This window comes from Vulpes lagopus, chromosome 4, assembly GCF_018345385.1.
Source record: "Vulpes lagopus strain Blue_001 chromosome 4, ASM1834538v1, whole genome shotgun sequence".
Taxonomy (NCBI): domain Eukaryota; kingdom Metazoa; phylum Chordata; class Mammalia; order Carnivora; family Canidae; genus Vulpes; species Vulpes lagopus.
In genome coordinates this window covers 12,408,172-12,434,029 of record NC_054827.1, presented here as the reverse complement: position 1 = coordinate 12,434,029, position 25,858 = coordinate 12,408,172, and the positions used below count along the sequence as shown (strand labels likewise).

General features: G+C 41.3%; 1 protein-coding gene across 1 annotated transcript in view; it reads right to left on the bottom strand.

The window, feature by feature from the left end:
• The window catches only part of WWC2 (WW and C2 domain containing 2), a 204,740-nt gene that overhangs the window by 13,277 nt on the left and 165,605 nt on the right, over positions 1 to 25,858 (bottom strand). Inside the window, exons 17-21 of the mRNA XM_041753925.1 lie at positions 17,474 to 17,598; positions 15,141 to 15,339; positions 13,333 to 13,497; positions 11,877 to 11,969; positions 9,316 to 9,558 (exon numbers count right to left, since the gene is read on the bottom strand). Coding sequence (XP_041609859.1) covers positions 9,316 to 9,558; positions 11,877 to 11,969; positions 13,333 to 13,497; positions 15,141 to 15,339; positions 17,474 to 17,598 — 825 coding nt within the window. The remainder of the gene's footprint in view (positions 1 to 9,315; positions 9,559 to 11,876; positions 11,970 to 13,332; positions 13,498 to 15,140; positions 15,340 to 17,473; positions 17,599 to 25,858) is intronic.

The window sequence follows — 25,858 nt, the reverse complement described above, 5'->3', positions numbered from 1 at the left end:
CCACTTTCCTCTCCCTGCTTTGAAAGATTTTGTTGGGAAAAGTGGCCTTTATTTGCTAAGTAATAATCCTCTCTTGACTTTGCAATTGATGAGATACTCTTGCTGTCACTGGGAGCTTCTGAATTGATATAATTCAAATTCAAAGGGAACAAGTGGGATCTTTCAGTTACTTTGTGAAGTCTTTTCTTTAGCAAATGGATTAATTTTCCATTAGGTCCCAGAGAAGGAACCATCGACTTGGTAAACACAAACAAATGACTTCTCCCGCGATGGTCTTTCAAACTGGTAAATCTGGAAGCAGATACAAGTGTTGCTGCCCTACTAATTCTTGGTAACACAGAACATGAATAAACCAATCTGAAAAGAGTCATCTGCTATCGACTTAAACAATGGACAGGTCGGGAAAGGCCAGAGGAACGAAGGTTCATGCTGAATATGCTCAGGTAAGAAAATCTGGGCCAGTTTTCCCCAAGATGTCCTTTATCAGATCAGAATTACAGGAGCTCCCCACTTCCCTGCCCCCAGTCCTGTCCTGTCTTCGGTCACCTTCCACAGGGTGGGAACTGTGGGGGTCTGTTGTACCCTCAGCGGAAGAGCATTTGTAGGACGGTCCCTCTAAGTAGCCTGATGGCTGCTGCCTTCACAGCGTATTTGCGGGCACTGCAAAATCACTCGGAAATCTGGTTTTGTTCTGTGCAACAGAAGGCTGGCCGTGGAACATATTCCTTTCACTGCTGATTAAGAGTGTACTTCGTTGAAAATTACATTTGTCTAGGTGTTTATAACCTGTGTCTACATCTGTATCTTTCTCTCAAAATCTGGGTGACAAAATACATCATAAAATTTTTGTCAGCTGTTAATCATCAAGAGTAGCCAACTTTCAGGCAGTGGAATTTCAATGCTGAATACATCTACTGTAATCACCAAGATTTCTTTCGTTCAATGAGGTGTATTAGGATCTTTGACACCTAATTTTTTTCGCAGATTCTAGCTTTAAAAAATGTTAACATCTGTATTATTTTAAGCTTTAAGAAAAGCAAGCATCACAGAACTTCAGCGTTCTGACAGGGGAACAGTCTGAGGAAGAAAAAGAAATTTCTGCTTTGTAAGCAACATGAGGCTCCTTTGGAAAAGTACTGACCCTTCCTCAGCACCTCTCTCCCCTTCTTGCCCAGCAAGTCGTGATCAGCTGCCCAGTTCACAGGATCGGAAGCCACTTCTTATGCCCCAGATTCCAGAAGAGTGTGATTAACCTTTAGTTTATGCGATGGGAGCCTGACCTGCAGAAAGGTCCAGTGATTTACTTACAGCCACGTTGAGAAGTCTAACGGAATAAGGGACACGATCCGACCTGAATTTATGGTCCTATGCTTCTCACTCGGCTTCCTGAGGGGTTGTATGATACACGTAGCCACTAACTCTGATTTGGTTTTTATTCTGAGCTACAAAACAGACCTTTGACCACAAAGAAGAAAGGTTATGGAGTGCGACCCTGAGACCTGACAGCTTTCCTGACAAGGGAGGCGAATCCAGGATCTGCTGCTGCCTTCAATGACCTGCTTTTCTGGGAACTGTGTTTTTTATGGCGATTGGCAGGCTTTTTGCTCACCGTTAGGCATTTTATGACCGTGCTGCTGAAAATCTCACAAATCCCCACTACTTCAGGGAAATAGTGGGAATCAAAGGGCAGCATGCCTGCATGTGTGCTGGAGTGTCCGTCCGCATGTATGCAAAGAAGTGGATGCGGAAATGAGGAGCAAGCAGGAGAGTTAATAGTGGGCACCAGCTTTTGTGGCCCTGATGAAAGGAACACAATTGAAATAATCTGTATTTTCGCAGACAAAGCTATTCCAAACTTTAGTGGTGAGGAAACAAAGTACACAGCTCAAATGGTCACTATACAGAGTGGGTAAACACAAAGAAAAAGCCCCATCTGTACTCAGGAATCAGATTGTTTTACGAGGAAATGAATGCACCTGGCTTTGAGGGCTCCATCTTCCCTGCTGCTTGACACAACAACTGACTTTAGGGAGAAGGAAGAAAAGACGCAGGGACAGCGGGCTTAGCACAGCTTCCTACAGTTTAGTACAAGCGCTGCTCTAGTGACCTGTGTAAGACCCAACTGTGGACGGACACTTTTATATAGAAAAGCTTCAAGGAATCACATCACCTTGGACTTTAGAATCCTCGAAGTATTGCAGGTGCCCTAACAGTTTGGCTTCTGGGCCACGCTGCTTTCAAGTTCCACACATTTCTCTGTATCTTATATTGAAAACATATTAGATTCAACCTCAAACAGATCACGGATTTTGCAACTGGAAGAGATCTTGAGAGGTCATCTAATCCAATCCTCTTATTTTGTAGATATGTATGTAAAATCCTATTTGAGCACAGGAAAAACAGAAGCTGCAGACATGCACATTTTTATGCATTTTATAAGGCTGATCTGTCTTTTTTTTTAAGATTTTATTTATTTGTCGGAGAGAGGGAGCACAATAGTGGGAAAGGCTGGCAGAGGGAAAAGCAGACTCCTTGCAGAGGGACTCGATTCTAGGACTCTGGACCATGATCTGAGATGAAGGCACCCAGGAGTCCCAAGACTGATTTGTCTTGATTTTGTTTATTAGACGAGAAAGGAAGGAGCTGTGACAGGAAGAAAGGGGAATGGCAATGAGAAAGTAGGGTTGGCAAAGTCTCCTCCTTCACACTTAGACCCTCATTGAGAACCTCCAATGTCTACCAAAGACTTTTTCACCAGATATCATCAGGCGGGTAGAGAGCTCAGCCCTGTATTGTGCACATAAATACAGGGTTTGTCTATATGAGCATCAACTTTTCCAACAAAGGACTTTGTACTGAGCTATTAATAGTGCTCCAGGGGTGCCTGGGTGGCTCAGTTAGTTAAGTGTCTGCATTTGGCTCAGGCCATGGTCCTGGGGTCCTGGGATTGAGTCCCACGTCAGGCTCCCTGCAGAGCAATTCTCTCCTCCTCCCAGAGGACGACTGTGAGATGAGGTGTTCATGGCTTCTGGGTGGGGTGGCCCTACAGCAAGCAGGGAGCACCCAGGGGCCATCTCCTCCCTCCTCCACTTGCCTCTGCTGTGTTCCTGGGGCTGCCCCCCCTTAGTGATGCAGTGCAACAGGAGTGTTTATCCCACTCTCTGCACAATCACAAGCCAACTCTCTTTCAGCTCTTCTTTTCCCTCAGTATCTTGCTGTGCGAACTGATTAAGAAACCAACTAAGTGCCAGTTCATCAGATAGACGAATCAGAAAAGCTTCTATTAAGATATAATTAAATTTCTAAGCATAATCATCAATGCAACTTGTGTTAAGGATGATTATAATCACCAGTAGTTTATTATGGGGCCAGAAGCATGCATAAGTAGGTACAATTTAATGACTAAGCAACTGCAAATTAATATAAAACAAACTACTATTTTACAAAAAAGAATTCTCAAGTATCACTCTTAAGACACTTCCCAAAGCTAGAACGAGACCTGCTTACATTCTGCATAGGGCAAGACTCCAGAGATCTCGAATCTTTGCACTCATGCTGCAGACAGGAAAAGCCCAGGCGGCTAAAAGGGCCAAGTGCCCCGTTCCTGCCTCATCTAAATGCATCCAATGTGGTGTGAAAGCTAACTCGGCTGGCGAGGCCAACTACACGTGGCTTCGTACAGAAGTGTGTTGGGTTGTGTTGGGGTTTTAAGCATGTGAAATCCTCCCATAGCTACAGCAGCACTTTCAAGGAGACACTGGTTCTGAGGTCGGCACGGGAGACACAGCACCTGGTACTGCAGCCACTTTTTAGATGGTGACTCACAATGGGGACAATCAAAATGCTAATAATAAGGAGAAGAGAGGGGGAAACACTGCCCACGTGACATAAACAGCTGCCCGAATGACAGCTATCCCAGTTTGCAGGGAGGTCACTCGCAAGGGAATTTAGTTCAACTTTGTATTATGCCTGGAAAATCTGCCCAACGTTCCCATGATGACTTCCGCCAGGGAAAATGTATGATAGGCCTGAAAACCAAGGGCAGTCAGGGACCTCGGCAGCCTGGGAAGTGTGAGCAGGCCCCTCTCTCCCCATCACGGCCTTTATCTTCCAGATCGTGACCGTGAACATTACACAGGAGCTGGGATCAGCACCGTCTGTCAGGATTGTTGAGGCTTGGGCACGAAGCGGTGCTTCCCTAAGTCCCTAGGTTTGACCTGATAATATCCCTGAGCCCTGGTATTCCAGGGATACTCGGTCTCAGGACCATCAAAGGCATAGCTGGGACTGAGATCCCCACACCACACCATGCCTGACCTCGATGGCAGGGCCTCGGCCTCAGGTGGCCAACCTCCCCTAAGGCCACCAACTGTTTCCCATCTCTCTCTCTCTCTCTCTGCTGTATTTTTTTCATCCACCAGCAGGTCAAGAGGCAACTGTGTATTCTAGTGGCGGACAAGGGGCGAGCAAAACTCAAAACAGGATAAAATCAGAGCTGGCAAAGCAAGTTCAGCAGGCTTTAATGAGGCAGGGGAGACTTTTGCCAAAGTGGGACGGAATATCCACTGTAAGGTTCTGTAACACAGAAGCAGCAGGAAGGTGGCCTCGTCGGTCCCTTGGCGTATCGACAGGTTTGCCCACTAGGTGCCCAGGAGAGAAGAGACTTCCTTTAAAGAAGTGTTTCTCCTTTATATGGTGTAGTTCTGCTCAAGTTCCCCAAGAAAGCCCTCCCAGAATTTTCTGCAGCTGAGGACATGTCCTCATTAAAGGACATTAAAATGAACATGTGTGCATCAAACCTCAACTCTTCCTTGAACGCAGGTTTTTAGAGACTCAGCAACACATCTGAGTCAGCCCTGAAGCTCTCTTTGCTTGTTGGCTTCTATACCTCTCCGTTTTCATCTACTTGCACTAAGGATTTCTTTAATGAGGAAGGAAAGCAAGAGTCACCCTAAAAACTTGCATACTTCCAATCATCTACTTAACACCAGCAAAAGTCTTAAGAGTTCTAAGCAATCAGAGACTAAGGCCACTTAGGAAATAGTGCATTTACGATACTTTGATCTCTGAAAGGATGCTTCAGCCCTGCTGCTTTCCATCAGGATCAGACAGCTTGGATCCTGCCCAAGCTCCTCTCATAATTTCTGGAAAGTGGACTGGCCAGTGTCGCACACACAACTCCACCACAGGCTTCCCAGAGAAGCTACCTCTTAAGAAACCTTCAGTGGCTTCCCATCACAGCATTCACGATTCATCAATTCTGCTCCAATCGGCCTGATCTCCAGGTAGGGAGGACACAGAGTAGGGGTCAGAGATACGAAAGTTGAAACATGAAAAGCTGCACCTCACATTTCTCACTATGAGTTTTCAACTTTTGTTTTTGACATTTAAGTCCTTAGTCCACTTGGAGTTGATTTTTGTGGGTAAGGCAGGGATCCAATGCCATCTTTTCCCATACAGATGATCTTTTTACCAGCTTCACTGACAGTCCCTCTGACCTCCTCACAGCAATGCTCTACACGCACGTGCGTCTGTCTCTGGGCCCTTCTTTCATGCCATCGATCGGTTTCTTGGCTCCGCTACCGCGTCTTTATCTATCCACAGCTTGACAACTCCTGATTTCTTGCAGGGCAAGTCCCACTCTCTGTTTTTCTTCTCCAAAAGTGTCCTGGCTATGCTTTATCCTTCTTCCATTAACGGCATCAACTTCCATGAAGATCCATGTAGGCATTCTGCTTGGAATGACATCGAATCTATGGTGCATTTTAAGAAGAATCAACTATTTCCATGATAGTAATTCTTCCTCTGGATCAGGGCTGGCAAACTATGGCCTGCATCTGTTTTTGTAAAGTTTTCTTAGAACACAGGGCAACCATTGGTGTATATCTTGTCTGTGGTGGCTCTGGTGCTACACGGCAGAGTTGAGAGGTAGTGAATGAGAACCTTTGGGCCAAAATATTTCTTCTCATGTCCGTTACAGGGAAAGTTTGCTGGCCTCTGCTCTGCATGAATGTAGTATGTACTTCCCCATGAATTTAGGTGTCTTGTTTTGTTTTACTCTCTTCATAAGGTTATTAAAAGTTTTTCCTTTAACATAATATAAATTTTTGTTAAATTTATTCCTTGATACTTGATCTTCTTTGATACTGTGGTAAAACATATCTTCATACTTAAATTTTCTAGTTGTTTCTGGCTGGTGTAGAGTAGCAATTCAATGGACTTTTGTAAATGATTCTTCTACTTACACATCTTGTTAAACTCTCTTGTTCTTTGTAGTAACTTGTGGATTTTTAATTATGCAGTCATGGTATTTGCCAGTGCTGATCGTGTTATCTCCTCCTTTCCCATCTCTCTGCTTCTACTTTTTCCTTGCCTTACATCGGTTAGAATTTCTAATACAATGTTGGACAGAAGAGTGTTGAATGCCTGTGTCTGATTATAAAGGGAATGATTCCAATGTTTGTCTACTTAGGATCACATTTGCTTTTGGTTATTCTCTATCAAGTTAAAGAGGTCATCTCTTCTTAACTTATGAATATGGACATTTATCAATATTTTTCCTGTGTCTATTGAGTTGATCAAATGATTTTTCTCCTTAATCTGCTGGGGGGATTCATTGTACTAACAGATTTTTCTAATGCTAAAACATCCTTGTGTAATTCAACATGGTCAAAATATATTATCTTTTAAATATATTGCTGGATGATATTTACTAATATTTTATTTAAGATTTTTGCATCTATACTTATGGATGAAACTGGCCTGTGAGTTTTCCTTTTGGTAAAATCTTTGTCTAGTTTTGGTATTAGGGATGTTGGTCACATAGAACGAGTTGTGAAGTGTTCTCTCTTTTTCTGGTGTCTGGAAATTTATAAAATTGAGATAATCTTTGAAAGTTTGTAGAACTTGCCAACAGAACATCTATTTTCATTGTGGATAGATTTTTAATCATTGCTTTCACTTTAAGAGGTATAGGATTTTTTATTGTTTTTTCCCCTTCATCTATTCTCCTTTGTTCTATTTTCCTAGATATTTGTCCAAATTGTGGGCCTGTATCTTTGATATTATTCAATTATCTTTTACATTTCAAAATTATCTATAATTCTATCCCTCTTTACTTTTATAATTTTCTGTACATGTATCTTCTCTTCATTGATCTTGCTAGAGCTTTATTTTTGTTTATTTTAATTTTTTTCAAATAACCAACTTTTTGCTTTACTGAGCTTCTCTCTACACACTGGAGATAAGATAGCAGTCAAAACAAAGTAGAATAGGGCAGCCTGGGTAGTTCAGCAGTTTAGCACCACCTTCGGCCCACGGCATGATCCTGGAGACCCGGGATCAAGTCCCACATCAGGCTCCCTGCACGGAGCCTGCCTTTCCCTCTGCCTGTGTCTCTACCTCTCTCTCTCTCTCTCTCTCTCTGTGTCTCTCATGAATAAATAAAAAAATCTTTAAAAAAAAGTAGAATAATGAGTTCATGGATTAATTTAGCAATATGATATAAGGTAAAAAAAAAATCCCAAAGTTCTTACAATTACTGATATCCAAACATCTAGAATTTCAGATCATGATGAATCAAAAACAAATAAACAACCAAAAAACCCCAAAGATGCAATGCTCTATTTAAATCTACAGTTATAAAACTCTAATCAAGCTTGAAAGCTTTTGACCTGTAGGGGTCAAAAGATTGTGATGATGAAAAAAAAAAAAAAGATTGTGATGCTTCTCCATTACATTAATGTTAGTCAAAGCAAACCAAGAATTTGAAATGATGGTTAATGATGAATTGAAAGACTCAAAAGAATAAAAGCAATGGTTATTATCAAGGTGACAAACATAAGTTGGGATTTCAGCCTTCAGTGCAGTCTTCCATTGTGCAAACAGACGGCCACACTGTGGCACTGCTCTCTGTGGGCTCATGTCCACGGACCCTTCACTGTAGGAAGTTACCCTAGACATTGACTATTGCAGGTTCCAGCACCCCCTGGCCTCTCCACCCATTGTGGATGAAAGTCCCACTACCCGCCTTCAAGACCATTTTGCTACTTCCTCCATGAAACCTGATCTCACTAGAAAGTGACTTCTCTTGAGGACCTGGTGTATCTGGCTCATCTCCTTTATCAACCCATATGTTCTTAGACCGCACGGCAGTGTCTAATTATTCTAGTAGTCACTACAGTACCAAACATTTGGCCTACAACTCAACTCCCCACTCAACAGAGAGATAGATAGTTACCGATGTTCTATTGTATGCCAAGGATTCTCTCTATCAGGTGGGACATAATACCGATATGTAATATGTTTTGTTGCTTAAACTTTCTTTATAAATTATTGGGATCAGTTTGATTCCCAAAATTCATTCATTAAGTTTCTGAGTTCCATCCAGGATCAGTAGTGCTAGTCCATTAAACGACTCAGTTTCCCTACAGTACCACACATTAGTGACCAAACAATAACTATGGCCCAAAAAGGGAAGTTTAGATTATGGACAAGATTTTCTATTAGTTTAAGAAAGTTTCTAGTCTATTTCAGATTTCCATTCAAAATGGTTGAAAAAGAATGTTTTGGCACTTGTAATATTTCAGCTATGTGGAAAATTTCATATGTTTATTACATATGGATGTGGATACACTCTTACACCCAAATATGAATTCTAAACTTCCGAGAATAAACCAGTTGGATAAACATGCAGGTTCTAGAACATTTTGGTTGTAGAAAGGTGGCAGACCAATGGAAATATTCCCTTAAAAATACCCTAGTTTTTAATCAGTGATTTTATCTTATTTTGCATAGTTACTTGTATGGGGGAAGGGGATGATGCCAATATGTGGAGCATGATCTTTTTTGAAAGAAAGGAAGAAAGAAAGAAAGAAAGAAAGAAAGAAAGAAAGAAAGAAAGAAAGAAAATTTAGAAGCACTAAAATTAACAATGCATTTACAACTGAGGTGGTTAATGAATCTTAAAGATCTACCCAGAAAAGTCAAATGAAATTTGTCATTTATATTAAAAGTTATGCTGGACTGATTTGCCATGTCTTGTGTTGCTGCTGAGCAGAAACAGAGACCAGTACTCTCCCTCATGGCCGGTGGGGTCAGGCTGGAGGACCTCCTATCTGTCCCTTGGCAGGACCACTCTCTTAGCAATATCCTCGGTTAAAAAATAAAAAAGCCTATGACAATGAGAAAACAGTGCTCTGAGTTCCAGGGAAAGGACCTGAAGACTTCATCAAACCGAGCTGAAAATGGGGGGCCTCCCACGGGGCAGGCTTTAGGACCCGCTCTTTGCAGGGGGACCGTGGGGTTCCAGAGTACCTGTTTCTCAGCTTGTTTCAGGAGCTTCTGGAATCTCTCATCTTCTAGCACACCCGGCGGCAGTTCAGTCTCTCCCTGAGCTTTCAGCTCCTCCAGCTTTTGCCTCAAGCCCCTGAGGGCCTGCAGCTCATCATTGAGGCGGCTCTGCCGGGTGAGAGACGCCTGAAGGTCCAGTTCTAGGTCTAGAGATGTGCGCACTGGGCGTTCTGGTGCTGTTCTTCTCAGGACTGGCTGGCACACCGTCTGCAGAGTTAGAAAACACAACGGGACACCCTTATAATGTGTGTGCTCATTACTCTGCTCTCCGTCCTCCCTGGCACAGGATGGCAAGCATTTTTTCACTCCCTTGAAGTGAGGTGCCAACTGGCCAAGTGACTCGCTTTGGCCAATGAAAGGTGAGGGGCAGTGATGGGCACCACTTCCAGGGAGTGGCCTTTCAAAGCTAGTGTGCCATGTGCAATTTCTGTTCCCTACTAGCACGACAGCAAAGATTCAGAGGCCGAGGCCCCATCAGGGGGAGTCCTGAGTGAAGACACAATGCGTAGAGCATCTAGCCAACCTGCGATGAACAAGTAGCTAAGTGAGAAATAAACTTTTATTGTTTTAAACCACAAGGATTGGGATCCCTGGGTGGCGCAGCGGTTTGGCGCCTGCCTTTGGCCCAGGGCGCGATCCTGGAGACCTGGGATCGAATCCCACATCGGGCTCCTGGTGCATGGAGCCTGCTTCTTCCTCTGCCTGTGTCTCTGCTTCTCTCTCTCTCTCTCTCTGTGACTATCATAAATTAAAAAAAAAAAAATTAAAAAAAAATTTAAACCACAAAGATTTATTTAAGTTGATGTCCTAGTACAGCCTCTCCTAACCTGGCTAACTTACTGCACAGAGTCACCCTCTGTGAAAAAGAAATACAAGAAACTCATGCTTCGTCCATTTCAGGACACAAGACTGCACCCCCAGAGCTTACCCCTGAGCCGTCCTTTCCATAGGTGTGGGCCAGAATGCAGCTGGTCAGCACGGCTAAGATTCTGAGCCCCTCCTCTCATCAATAGGCCTAACTCCCAACTCCTTCCTCGATTTCCCATGGTCTGATATCACTTTCATCAGTGAACCATGGTGCTCTTCCCAGGGCCAATCTTATCCATTTATCAAGAAACAATTATTGGGTATATGTTAATAAATGTCTGCTGGGGAGGTGGGTGGAGGGTGGCAGGCCAAACCCCAGGGAGAGAAGCCTCACTTCTTCACCTTGAAGGCCTCCAGCAGTGAGCAGTGGAGCTGTGCCTTCTGGGCCATGGGAAGTCATGGAAAGGAGAGATGGTTCAGGGCTGGTCATGCTTGCTTGACAAAAGGAAGTCAAACAAGGCTGGCTAAGTTTGCATAAGCAGAGGGGAACAAGGGGAGTATTTTTTGCCTACGCTGTTGGCAGGGGGAATGGAAAATAAGAGGTTACGAATAAAAACTGGTACTATTTGATGCAAGAGGAGAGACTCCAATTTGAGAAGAACTCGGGCTTGATGATCTGGACGACAGTGGTGCTCATGACAGATGGCGGGGGGAGGGCCTGCTGGCCCCTTCCTGTTCCAGAGCCTTGCCCAGGGCTGGAAAGCTTGTACTGGCTCCTCCTCACCCAACACATATCACTGTAACATTCTCCAACATTCTGTAATATTCTTATCAGGTTCCCTCTACTCAACCTCTGCTCTAATGAACTTAGTACACAGCAGAATCACCTAGATACACTCTCGGTGACTGTATTACTTGCTTTTCAGAACCAGAAATCCTTCCTAGGGGTTATGTACATGCAGCCTTTCTGAGGACTCCGATGTGCAGCGGCATGCTGGCCAATGTTTGACAAGTGGCTCTGGGTGGGGGCATGGGTGGAGAAAGAAGCATGGCTGTGGAGGGTTTGCCCATGGACCTCCTACACATAGTCTTTTAGATTCTCCTAATCAGATGAGCTCCTTCCTTCCTTTTTATTTTTTTCCTAAAGATTTTATACATTTGATAGAGAGCAGGCATGTGTATGAGCTGGGGGAGGAGTAGAGGGAGAGGGAGAAGCAGACTCTGCGTTCAACACTGAGCCTGACATGGGTTCGATCTCATAACCCTGAGATCATGATCTGCCAAAATCAAAAGTCAGAGACTCAACCGAGTAAGATACTTTTAAGCAAGTAGCTAATACTATGTACTCCTTTACCAGAATATCTGTCCCTCCGAAAAGGTACGAGGTGCTACACTCTTGCTCGAGAGCCAGATGCAGTGTGGAGACACAGGGCCATCAGTGCGCTCTGCAAGCCCCTTTTTCATCCATATTGCAAAGTGAATTTCCTGGCTTAATGATCAGAGGATCCAAGCCAGCCCTGAATCTCTGCTCGCAAGCACACCATCTCTGCGTCTCCGTAACTAACACAACAGCTGTGTCTCTCTGGAATGACAGTGGCTTCATTTAGTGGCCCAAGAGCACACAGCAATGACGCTCAGCAGTCCTGGTTATTTATGCTTCACAATTTGTGATTCTGGATTGGTCAGAGGCAGGGAGATGTCACCGAGGGAATACATACCCTTTTGACTCTCAAACTGCGCCGTTCAGTGGAGTTTCTCACAAACAGTGATTTTTTAGCCAGGGTTGAACTGTCACTGTCACTTCGATTCAGCTGGCAACAAAGGATTAAAAAAAAAAAAAAAAAGAAAGAAAGAAAGAAAAAGAAAATCACTGCATAACAGAGTGCTAGCGGTTTAGCGCTGAGAAGTTTATCAGGTAAAGCAGGTAGTAATGAGTTTTTTTCTTTAAGAAAATCCTCCCCAAACAAGTTTTTCTTGGTTCAATGTTTTTCTTAAACAACTACATTTTCTTACATAATTTCAACAATACCTTTTGGTGGTAGTTATTAGAACTCATGCACTGAGATGATACATACTTGGAAATACAATTATCCTTTGTATTTGAAGCTAATTTGCAATATTCATTTATTTTATTTTATTTTATTTTTATTTTTTGCAATATTCATTTTTAAAAAGGAAGCTCTGTATAACACATGGGGTTATAACAAGGTCAGAGTTCAGTCAAATTTAGGACCACCTAGATGGCTCTTGGCCCAGACAGCCCGTGCTCACCCCTTCATCTGCTTCAGGGCTTGGCTGAAACAGCTTCTCAATGACACCTACTTTGAATCCTATTTAAACCTAAGACCTTTGTTTTCTTCATTCCCAATCCCCCTTAACTTGCTCTATTGTTTTCCAGAGAATCGGTCCCCACCCAAGACACTTCGTAATTGGTTCATCAGGTTAATTGTTTGGCTCAACTCATAAGGATGTAAGTTCTGCAAGGGCAGGGCTCTGGGGCTCTTCTGTTCACAGAGGAATTCCAACCAGGTGTCTAGAAACATGCTTAGCAGCAGGCGCTTAATAAAAATGTTTGTTGAATTGAATGAATACATTCAGAATTCTGGAAGCATTTCCTAAGCCATTTTGTAATATTAATCTATATTACTAGAGGTCGTAAATACTTCTGGAAGTAGAACTTGGCAAACGGATGCAAATCCCACCACATTCTCTACAGACCTATGAATCTGATTCGGTGTCTGGAGGCATTATCAAAAGATGATTTTTGTTCTCTGAAACCCAAGTCGCAATTTTGGTTCTGCAGGATTAACAACGGTGTGAAGCATGGATGATATACAGCAGGAATATAAAAAAAATATTTAAGTCTCGAGTCATTTTAAGTTTCTGAAACAGACCGAAGTACAAATACACTCGGCAGCCAGGTCCTTAATTTCACATGCTTGCCAAATAAATGGCTGAGAGTTAATGAGACATTAAATTTAGGAAAAGGAAAAAAACAACCCAACCTCAAAAGACCCATATGAGTGTGATATTTCGTGTATGTTTTATAGCATTTCTAGCCATTTGTACAGCAGACGGCGAGCCACAGTTGGGAGTCTGAAGACTGCTGGTGCGCAGTCTCTTGTCATCGGTGGGCCACCGGCTGGCGGGAGGGCAGGGCACTGTCCCCCTTACCCGGCAGATGTACTGGTTCCGCTCCCCGGGGGAGAAGGTCTGCGAGCGCACGATCACGCTGCTCCGCACGAAGGGGCGCTGCCGAGTGCTCAGGCCGCTGCGGTCTTTGGGGCGCACGGCCACCCCGGCATCCCCTGCCTCATCCGTGTTTGTTTCTTTATCAACCTGGAAAGGAAGGCAGGAATTTGTCAGGAGCGGATGGATGTGGATACATTTCCACTCCTTTCTTCTAAGCACAAAAACAGCATCGAGTCTCATGACAGAGCCTCACCCAGCACTGAGGCCACTTGGGAGAGAAAGGCTGGGGTGTTAATCCTGATGGGAACCCAGGGGGAGGGCTTCCCACTGAGTTAGGAAGTTACCTGCAAGGGGGAACACAGGGCGCCCATAAATGCGGGTGCTGCCTCTAACATCAGAGCCACACGACTGAAGGCTGAGGTTTACAGAGGGGAAATGTGTCTCTGTAGAGGATACTTCACCATTAAACACTGTTCACCATGGGGCGCCTGGGTGGCTCAGGTGGTTGAGTGCCTGCCTTCTGCTCAGGTCATGATCCCAGGGTCCTGGGGTCGAGCCCCGCATCAGGCTCCCTGCTCAGCGGGGAGCCTGCTTCTCCCTCTCCCTCTGCCTGCCACTCCCCTTGCTCATGCTCTTTCTGTCAAATAAATAAATAAAATCTTAAAAAAAAAAAAAAACACTGTTCACCTTCCAATTAGTGTTTTTTTTCCCGAATAATGATACAAGCAATTATATACAAGAAAATGAAAATATACTACAAAGTTACAGGCTCACATAGCATATGTAGTTATAACGTATATAAAAACAGCAACACTGTGAAGCTGAGTTTGGATCTTTACTGTCTCTTTGGAAACGTAATGAAAAATAAAAGGTAAGTAACAACAGAAGGTTCTGAAAATACAAACTGTACAGGCGTAGGCAGATGTTTATTGTTGATCTTTTGTGTATAAAAGGATTCCCACCTGCCTACCTCCTTTATCGAAGCAAGTCTTCCTTTGGTCAGGGTACAATGCTATTTTCCCCAGGAAAAAAGAACTGGAATTTGCAAGACCCCATTACCAACATTCCAAGTCTGCCAGCATCCTCCAAGCTAAATGTGATTCCTCGTCTCCACCAACACGTCTCTCACTCAAACCAGCAAACTTGCTGCTGCCTAACTTGGCTGGCACCTGCACAGAACCCGACTCACTGCCACGTTCCGGAGCAGGCTCCAACCGGAACACCACCTGACCGACATGAACTTTAAACGTTCACTTCAGGTTTGAAATTGAACTAAACTGACAACATTTACTAAACTTAACACAATTAAGCAGTCATCCTGCAATCTGGTAGTCATTCTGGAAATGCTTTTAGTATATATTCTCAGGACATTTATAGAGACCTAAATGGCACTATTCATCTTTTTTTTTTTTTAAGACTTTATTTATTCGACAGAGAGAGAGCACAAGCAGGGGGAGCGGCAGGCAGAGGGGGAGGGAGAAGCAGACTCCCCGCTGAGCAGGGTGCCCGATACGGGGCTCGATCCCAGGACCCTGAGATTATGACCTGACCCAAAGGTAGACGCTTAACTGACTGAGCCTCCCAGGTACCCACTATTCATCTTCTAATATAAAATTTAAGTGGAGAATGAATATTTGGGGCCCTTTAAAAATTTTTACAGCATTTCCAGTGCTTCCTACAGCCTAACTCCACAAACGCCTATCCGGAGCAGCTTTGGCCCACGATCCTAACACGGAATCGGGGCGGGAGGCAGACTAGCATTGGTGTTGGAGCCAGTGGCCGGTCCTCACCAGGGTGCACGGCCCCGCAGGTGCCTGACGGCCGCCGCCCTCCACGCAGCGGCTTTCCCTCCTGCCTGCGTCCTCCTGCCCGACAGGTGCGCTCGGGCTCGGGCACCAGCCCCCCGGACGGCCGGTGCCCTCCGGTGACTTCACCTCGGCCTCTTCTTCAGATGCAATTTCGTCGGAGGCCTCTTGCAGCATTGTCAACCTGTGGTGAGACAAGACAAGAGGAAACACACCCTAGGTCAAGCAGGGGTGCTCCGCGAGCAGGGCAGGGAATGGGGCGCGCGGGTGGGGGGCTCACGCGTGGCTCCAACTGCTCCTGAAACGCTCATGAAAGATACAATCACCATCTGACTCTCTAGCAAAATGCAGCAAAATCACCATGCTTCGGTACTAAGCAGTTAAATTAATGAAGTTTGACCTGATTCCCAGGTATTAAAATAGAAATATTTTGAAAAGCACATATAAAATGTAACCCCATCATTTAAAAACCTGACACTCACTATAATGTAACTCGATATCAGTTGTTTATTTATTGTAAAGTGAGTCAGACAACAGGATGGAGGGACTCCGCTAAAAGCGAATGAAGACATAAGCATGGAAAAGCTCCATTATTGGGGTGCCTGGCTGGCTCAGTCAGAAAGCACGTGACTCTTGATCTTGAGGTTATAAGTTTGAGCCCCAGGTTGGGTGTAGAGATTACTTAAAAATAAAATTAAAAAAAATATATATCCATTATCAACTGTGCTTACAGTCTAGCAGTGGTAAAACCCTATCTGTGTAAAGGGGGTTTTACTACTGAAATAACAAGAATCCTAATGCCAAACGATCTTGTCTCTAACAGAAGCCATGGCATGGGCTGGGGTAGTGCGTCCAGAATGTACATACGGTGTATATATAGTCCGTATAAACCGCATTGACAGGAGGGCAGTAGTACCAGCAATGTCTCATGCTTTGTTGCATTCTATGTCCTTAGAACAGAAACACGTTTTCCACTGATAACTGAACATCCAAGTGTAATTGTGACTGGAGACATTCTGACAAATTGGCACACCCCAGTAATTAAACACCTAGTCATGCAGTGAGCATAGGGGGCGGAGCTAGAATTGAATTCTGGGAACTCTAAATTCCTTTATGCTACATACCATGTCTATTTTTTGAAATGTATATGAAGCGAATTATATTTTATACACACAAAGAAGGCTTAGTATTCAAAATACCATGATGAGCCTTACAATCTCTCTCTTTTTTTTGCAGTGCTCTGATTGGTAACCATTGTAAAGGGCTTCTGATAAGACCTAAGTATGTATCTGTACCTTTTTGCCACACTGTAGTAAGCTGTTCCTTCCAAATGTCCAAGAGTTTATTTGTGACCTATCTTGTCATTGTTGGCTTCTAACAAGTTTTATACACACATATGTATATGCATGCTATACACATATGTGTTAACAGTAGTTCAAACATAACAGCATAAGCAACTGCATATACATTAAAATCAATCCAAATAATTTTACCTACATACTTTAAAAACTCATACAGGGCAGCCCGGGTGGCTCAGCGGTTTAGTGCTGCCTTCAGCCCAGGGGACCTGGGATCGAGTCCCATGTCAGCCTCCATGCATGGAGCCTGCTTCTCCCTCTGCCTGTGTCTCTGCCTCTCTCTGTCTCTCATGAATGAATAAATAAAATCTTTAAAAAAAAAACAACTCATACATTGACAAAGATTTATTTTTAGAGAAAAAAGTGCAAACCAGGAAGGAGAATTCTTTCTATGTGTGTGAATCTAGACAAAAGCTATAGGACTCTCTCCTTTTTTTTAAAGAGTGGGGATGTGGATACTGAGGAGGGAGCAGGAAGAGGAATGGGAGTGGTAACAAACAGAAAGTGACTACTCAGAAGCTGTTTTCTAGATGTGTGCTTTGACCGGCCCGACCTAGATGGTACAATGGTACTTCTGGCAGTTTAAGGAAAAAGAAAGTACGTTTTTAAATTTATGTATGAATTGACAATAAACTACCACACCTTTCAAAACAGGTATTTTTAGAATTAAAATTTACAACAGCTCAGGAAAGAGTGTCAGAACTTAAGGAAGCAGGAACAAAGAACCTCCTTCCTGTGTTAGCTCTGCCTCTGCCTGCAATTTCACTGTTGCTTTCTTCAACTCTATAATGACCCAGGAGAGGGTCTTTCCCTTAGTGGCAGCTCCCTGGCACGGCACTGCCCTTCCATAATTCCAGGGTAAGATCTGGATCTCTAAAGGTTTCCCTGTAAGTTTCTTATAAGAAACTAAATACATCCTCTTTGAGTTCTCAAATAGCCAAAGGAAACAACTGTTTTTACCAATCTCCATCTGGACCTCTTTGCTCTTCTTCCTGCCCTGGTTCTTCCTCTTCTTCCTGTGCTAATTCTTGTTCCACAGCCAGCAGCTCGGCTGATGTTCTTGCAAGTAAGGCTGACACCGCATCCTGGGGAATTGAAAGCATATGGCAATTAATATTATCTATTTTGAGAAATGACTTAAAAACTCATCAGATGGGGACTTAAGCTCCCGGTCATGAAAAAGTGGTACTAGACCCAATTCTCCACTGCTGGGAAAAAATATGAAGGTTGAATAAAATAAAACAAAAAGCAACAAACAAACAAACCTCTAGCTGTTTTAAGGCAATTAAGACCAAAGGCCAAGGTCCCGGGGAAAAGAGAAATCAAGAGGTGAAGCTACATCACTGCCACTCTTCTCCCCTGGAGACGTGAGTTGATTCTAGCAGTGAGGCACAGAGGCTAGAACTGTGGCTGTGAAGAACAGTGGCAATATCGGTAGGATAAAAAGATGAAAACTGAGCTGAAGACCACCAAGGCATCAACGTACGAGGGGCCAGAGAAAGCATCTGTAGTGAGTCCAGCATTCTGCACAATATTTTTATTGGGCTATTTTTCATTCCTAAGCTCCATATGTGAAAGCAAGAGGTGAGAAACTAAACAAAACCTAGCTGTGAGGAGGCTAAAACAGGAAGCAGATGCTTCAGCTTCTTTATGGTCCTAGGGAGAGAAAAATTGGAACTCAGGTCCTCCAAGTGATCCAGGTGATCTGCTCATATTTTATCTGCCTTCTGGAAGAATATTAAATCCTCTGTGGAGGAAGGTATCAGCCGGAGCCTCTATCATTCTTCATCCATAATATCCAGCATCCACTGGAAACAGGACCCAATGTGAAGGCCAAGAACAACAACAGATAAAGTGAGAGGCAGACCTCCAGGTGATTCATATATTGCAGTTATTTAGAGACGGAATTTAATTACTATGTTTAAGAACACTGATGAAATGATGGAGAATTTTGCTAGTGTTTGCAGAAAGAACACCACATTAGCACATCAGAGCGAAATCGCTGAAAATCAAAGATAGAAAAATTTTATCAACAGTGAAAAAAAGATGCATTATTTTTGAAGGATCAACTGTTCTCCAGCAGTTCAGAAGAATCAAGGGAAACCACATGACAACAAAATGGTTATCTTCAATGTGTTCAGAAGAATTAACTGCCCACCTAAATTCTGAATATGCAGAAAAAAAGTCCTTCACAAGTAGAAATAAAGACTCTGACAGATCTGCACTAGAAAAAATACTAAAGGGAGTTCTTCAAGCAGAAGGAAAATGACCCAAATGGAAGCACACTAAAGCAGAAAGAAATGAAATACACCAGGAAAGGTAAAGATGTGGGGAAATCTAAATGAATGCTGACTGTCTTTAAAACAATAATATCTTGTGGGATTTAAAATACATGTAACTAAAATACATAACCAATAAGTTCACAGAAGGAGGAAAGGGAATAGAGTTAAAGTCTTTTAAAATTCTTGTATGGCCTGGAAAAAAGTAAAAACATTAATTTAAGGTAGCTTCTAATAATGCATGATATAATCACTAGGGACACAGCAAAAAAAATAAAAGACTATATTACTAATGATCTAATATGGGAGGGAATATGAAATTTAAAAAATACTTGACTATTCCAAAAGAAGGCAAAGAAGGAACAAAGACAGTACTAAAAGAAAACAAACAATAAGACAATAAGCTCAAACCCAAATATATCACTAATACATTAAATGTAAATGAACTAAATATTTCCATTAAAAGGCAAAGGTTTTAAGACTGGATAATAAACCAAAGGCAACTATATATATGGCTTACTAGGGAAACATTTTAAATCTAAGAATTCAGAAGTAATGAAGGTGAAAGGATGGAAAAAGATAAACCATGAAAACACTAACTAAAAGGGGCTGAGATAGCTTCATGACTACCAGACAAAACAGATTTTAAAACAAGGGGTAAAAGGGGATCCCCTGGGTGGCTCAGCGGTTTAGCGCCTGCCTTCAGCTCAGGTTGTGATCCTGTAGTCTTGGGATCGAGTACCACATCGGGCTCCCTGCATGGAGCCTGCTTCTCCCTCTGCCTCTCTCTCTGTATCTCTCATGAATAAATAAAATCTTTAAAAAATAAATAAAACAAGGGGTATTAGAACAGATAAACAGGGATATTTTATAACAATAAGATGGCCAGTTGAACAGAAAGATATAACACAATGCTAAATTTATATTTACCTAAAAATATAGTCACAAAATTCAAAATGCAAAGATGAACTAAAAGGAGAAACAGACATCTATAATCGTAAGTTAGAGGATTTTAACATACCTCTCAATAACTGGTAAAATAAGTAAACTGAAAAATCAGTAAATGTGGAAGATTTGAAGGACATAATTAACAAACTTGATCTGCAGAATACATTCTTTTCAAAAACACAGAGCTTTTACCAAAACTGACCTCATGCTAAGCCATAAAGGAACTCTTAATATTCTGTATGACTGAATAGTATGTGTTCTATTCTCTGAAAACAGTAAAATATAGCTAGAAATCAATAATAAGAAGATAACTAGAAAACCCCATTGTTTGGGACTTGAGTAAATATACTTCTAAAAAAAACCTCATTGATCAAAAAAGAAATAACAATGGAAATTATAAACTATTTAAAATTCAATTTTAATAGTATCTTATTATCAAACTTGTGAAAAGCAGCCAAAGCTGTGTTCAAAAAGAATTTTTTAGCATTATATGCATATATTGGAAAAAGAGGTTGCTAAACAATGATCTATCTCAGAAGGAAAAAACGTATAGCAAATTAAACCTAAAGAATGTTGAAGCAAGGAAATAATAAAGAAATGAGCAGATTTTATATAATAGAAAACACATATATAAATAGACAAGGCCAAAAGTTGTTTCTTTGACTAAAATAAAAAATTTGACAAGTCCCTAGCAACAGCGAGGGAAAAAAAAAGAAATGGTGCAAATTACCAATGGCAGAAACAAAACGGAACATAAGCAAGATCCTTGCATACATACATGAAGATAAGAAGGTATCCTGAATAACTTTGCCAAAATATAGATAAAATAGACAAATCCTACAGAAAATACTTATTAAAGTGAATGCAACAGAATTCAACAGTAAGTTGGAATAGTTCTATATCTAATAAAGAAATTGAATCTGTAATTAAAAACAGTCCACCAGCCCTTTTCAACTGAGATTCCATGAGAATTAAGCCTTAATGCCCTCTACCATCCATTATATCAAAACAAAACAAAGCAAACATCTAGAATGGTGTTAAGTTATTGGTCATCCTTGGGAGAAATAAGAAAGTAGTCATCCACAACATTTTTGACAGTGCTTACTTCTTTTGTAGAGCCTTAGTTGAGAATGGCTGCTTATCACAAAGAAAATTAACACTGGGCTGGTAAATTTTCTTGGGAATTCTTCAAAATACTTAAGGAAGATATGACACCCATCTTACAAAACCTTTTGCAAAGAGTAAAGAAGGAATGCTTTCTAACTTATATTATGAAGCTTGTAAAACTTGATATCAAAAAATGACATTACAAGAAAAGAAAATCAAAGACTAATCTCTCTCCCAAACATAAATAAAAAATAACCCAAAGACAAAACCAAGAAATCAAATCTAGCAACATATATAAAAACACATATAAAATACACCACAAAGAAGTCTGTTTTATTTTAGGAATCCAAGGGCGGTTTAAGATTCAAAAGTCAATCAATGTATAATCCACCACATTAAGAGAAAAAAGAGAACAACTATGTAATCAATTTAAGTACACAGTAAAAATGTTTCATAAAATTCAATATCCATGCATAATAAAAAGTCTTAGCAAACTAGAAAGAGCAAAAAGCTTCTTTAATCTGATAGTGATTATCTATAAATAGCCTCAAAAATCATTCTAAATGACAAATTATTGAAAGCCTTCCTTCACTTTGAAAAAAGTATAGTACTTTCTACAAAGGTAGACTAGTAAGCCAACAGAACAGAACACAATATCTAGGAACAGACATGCATAGGTCATTGCATGTATGACAAAGATGATACAGTGATGCAATTGCGAAAGAAAGTCTTTTCCAAACCATTAAGACTCTTAACTCTAAGCAACAAACAGGGTTGCTCGAGGGGAGGTTGGTGAGGGGATGGGTGACAGGCATTAAGTAGGGCACGTGATGTGATGAGCATTGAGTGTTATACTGTATGTTGGCAAATTGAAATTAAGTTAAAACAACAACAACAAAAAAAAGAAAGTCTTTTCAACAAATGATGCTGGGTCAATCAACTATCACATGGATAAAAAGGAATCTTGAGGGATCCCTGGGTGGCGCAGCAGTTTAGCGCCTGCCTTTGGCCCGGGGCGCGATCCTGGAGACCCGGGATCGAATCCTACGTCAGGCTCCCGGTGCATGGAGCCTGCTTCTCCCTCTGCCTATGTCTCTGCCTCTCTCTCTCTCATTGTGTGCCTATTGTAAATAAATAAAAAAAAATTAAAAAAAAAAAAAGGAATCTTGACCCCTACCTCACATCTAATACAAAAATTAATTTCAGATGAACTACAGATCTAAATGTGAAAAGGAAAGCAATAAAGCTTTTACAAGACAGAAAACCATCTTCATGATCTGGAATAGGCAAATAGTTCTTAAATAGCAAAAGAAAGCAAGCACTAAGCATACAGGGAAAATAGATAAATAAGACTATGTTAAACATGAGTACTTCCATTCACCAAAAGACAACATTAAGAAAATGAAAAGGCAAGCCACAGAATAGGAAAAGATATTTGCAATAGACATATTTGACAAAACACTCAAATCTAAAATTAAGAACTGCTACCAATCTATTAAAAAAAAAAAAGATAGGGGATCCCTGGGTGGCGCAGCGGTTTGGCGCCTGCCTTTGGCCCAGGGCGCGATCCTGGAGACCCGGGATCGAATCCCACGTCAGGCTCCCGGTGCATGGAGCCTGCTTCTCCCTCTGCCTGTGTCTCTGCCTCTCTCTCTCTCTCTCTCTCTCTCTATCATAAATAAATAAAAATTAAAAAAAAAAAATTAAAAAAAAAAAAAAGATAATCCAGTAGAAAAATGGGCAAAATCTTGAATAGACATTTCATGAAAGATGACATCCATCTGGCCATTAAACATTATAATCAGGAAAATGCAAAAAACACAACAGTACTATATCACAATGGCTAAAATGAAAGATGATAAAGACATATACAAGATACTAATAGCACTATTCATAATAGCCCCCAAATTAGAAACTCAAATGTCCATCAATAGCAAAATGGATAAAGAAACTGTGATATAATTATAAAATGAAATATCACACAACACTGAGCACAAATGAACTACAATTACACAAAATAACACAGACGACTTGCATAAACGTAATGCTGAGTACGAGACTCCAGACATAAAAGGACAAACACCGAATGATACTATTATATAAAGTTTGAAGACAGAAGTCAGAATAGAGATTACCTTTAGGGGAGAGTGGTGATGACTAGGATGGGGCACAAGGGAGGATCCTGGAGTGCTGGTAATGCACCATACCCTGATCTGGGTGGTGGCTACATAGCTGTGCTGATTGTGCAAATTTACTGGAAAACTCACATAAGATTTGTACATTTTGTTATAAATCTATCACTCTTCTCCATAAAAGAAACAAGTTAAAGTGAGATCAGAATAAGACAAAAGAGTAATAAAATAGTATATATACGTATAACAACACTGTGGACCAACCAGACCTAACAAACACCTGTAGAATACTCACCCAATAGGAGCTGAGCAAGCTTTCTTCTCAAGGGCACATGAAACATTCTTTAGAATGGTAGCATATGCTAGGCCATAAAACAAGCCTCAGTAAACTTGAAAGGACTGAAATCATACAGAACATGTTCTTTGACCACACTGTAATAAAATTAGAAATCTGTAGCATAAGGAAAACATAAGAAGTAACAAAGATGTGGAAATTAACACATTCCTAACCAATGAGTCAAGGAAATCACAACGAAAATCAGAACATACTTAGATGTGAAGGAAAATTAAAACATACCAGTTTGTAAGATGCTGCTCCAGCAGTGCTCAGCAAGAAATTTATAGCTAAAAGTGCCTGTGTTAAAGCAGAAGAAAGATCTCAAATCTATAAGTTTCTACCTTAAGAAAATGGAAAACGGGTACAACTAAAGTAATCATGAGGAAGGAAAGAATAAAAACTACTCCCTCTCTCTGTTTTTTTTCTTTCTCCCTCTTTATTTTTTAAAAAGATTTGTTCATTTATTTAGAGAGAGAGAGAGAAAGAGAAATAGTGTGGAGCACAGGGAGATGGAGAGAGAGAATCTCAAGCAGATTCCCTGCTGAGCATGGAGCCCAATACAGGGCCTAATCTCAGGACCCTGAAATCATGACTTGCACCCAAATCAAGAGTCAGATGCCTAACTGACTGAACCACCCACGGGCCTCTCTCTGTTCCTCTTCAAAAAATCAAACCAAAAAGCAAACAAAAAAAAAACAACTCAGGGTTGTAAGATCAAGTCTTGCATCAGGCTCTCCACTGGGCCTGGAGCCTGCTTAAGATTCTCTCTCTCCCTCTCCCTCTACCCCTCCTCCTCGCCCCTCTCTAAAATAATAATAATAATAACAATAACAACAACAACAATAATAATAAAGACTAGAGTAGAAATTCATGAAATAGTGAATAGAGAAGTACTAGAGATGATCAATAAAACCAAATGGTGGGGATCCCTGGGTGGCTCAGTGGTTTAGCACCTGCCTTCGGCCCAGGGTATGATCCTGGAGTCCTGAGATCGAGTCTCACACTGGGCTCCCTGCATGGAGCCTGCTTCTCCCTCTGCCTGTGTCTCTGCCTCTCCCTCTCTCTCTGTCTCTCATGAATAAATAAATTCTTAAAAACAAATCAACAAAAAAACCCAAATGGTGATTCTTTGAAAGATTCAAAAAAGTAAAAACTGTTAGCTAGACTGACCAAGAAAAATAGCCAGAAAGCTCAAAGTACTGAAATCTGGAGCCAAGGAGGGACTATCACTATCAACTTTAGAGACAAAATTATAAGGGTTACTACAAACACCTGTTTGCCAGCAGGTCAGATAACCTAGATAAAATGAACACCGTTTGTTTCCAGAAAGACACAAACTACTCAAAGTGACATTATAATACAATTCTGAGTAGACTTATAACTGGTAAGAGATTGAATTAATAAACAAAAAACTTCCCACAAAGTTCAAACCGCGAGGGCTGCACTGCCAAATTATACCAAACATTTAAAGAATTCATACCCATTCTTCTCAAACTCTTCCAAAAGGTTGATGATGAGAGATCACTTCCTAACTCATTCCCTGAGGCCAAAATTACTCTGATATGGAAACTAGACAAAGACATCAGGAGAAAACTCTGAATAAAGTTCTCAACAAAATACTAGAAAATGGAATCTAGTAACATAAAAAGGATTGTTCGCCATAACCAAGTGGGATTATCCTAGGAATGCAAGGTTGGTTTGACATCTGAAAATCAATAAAGTATAAACAGAATAAAGGACAAAAACCACAGGTCATCTCAACAGATGCAGAAAAGCATGGTTAAACCCACAGCCTTTATGATAAAACACTCAACAAACTAGGAAAAGGATTTCCCTCTACTTGATGAAGGGCAACTACAATAAACCAAAGCAGAAATCATATGTAATGTTGAAAACCTCAAAATTTCCCCCTAAGATCATATCCATGACGAGGAAGCCTGCTCTCACCACTTCTTGTGATATCGTACCGGAAGTTCTAGCCAGGGCGAAAGGGCAAGAGAAAGAAATAAAAAGTAATTGGAAAGAAAGAAGTAAAGTCAACTCTTTTTGCAGAAGATATGATCTAACATATAGGAAACTCTAAGGAATCCATGAAAAAAACTATTAGACCTAAAAGTCTAACTTAGTCTAACCAGTTCAGTAAGGTTGTTGCAGGATGCAAGATAAATGATCAAAAATCAATAGTGCAATGAATCATCTGAAAATGAAATTAAGAAAATAGTTCTATTTATAATAGCATCAAAATGAATAAAATTAACAAAAGAAGTGCAATTTTGGGCTCTGACGACTGTAAAACATTTTTTAAAAAATATTTTATGGAGCAGCCCTGGTGGCCCAGTGGTTTAGCGCCGCCTTCAGTCCAGGGCCTGATGCTGGAAACCCTGGATCGAGTCCCACGTCAGGCTCCCTGCATGGAGCCTGCTCCTCCCTCTGCCTGTGACTGCCTCTCTCTCTCTCTCTGTGTCACTCATGAATAAATAAATAAAATCTTTAATAAACAAACAAATAAATAAATAAATATTGTATTTATTTATTCATGAAA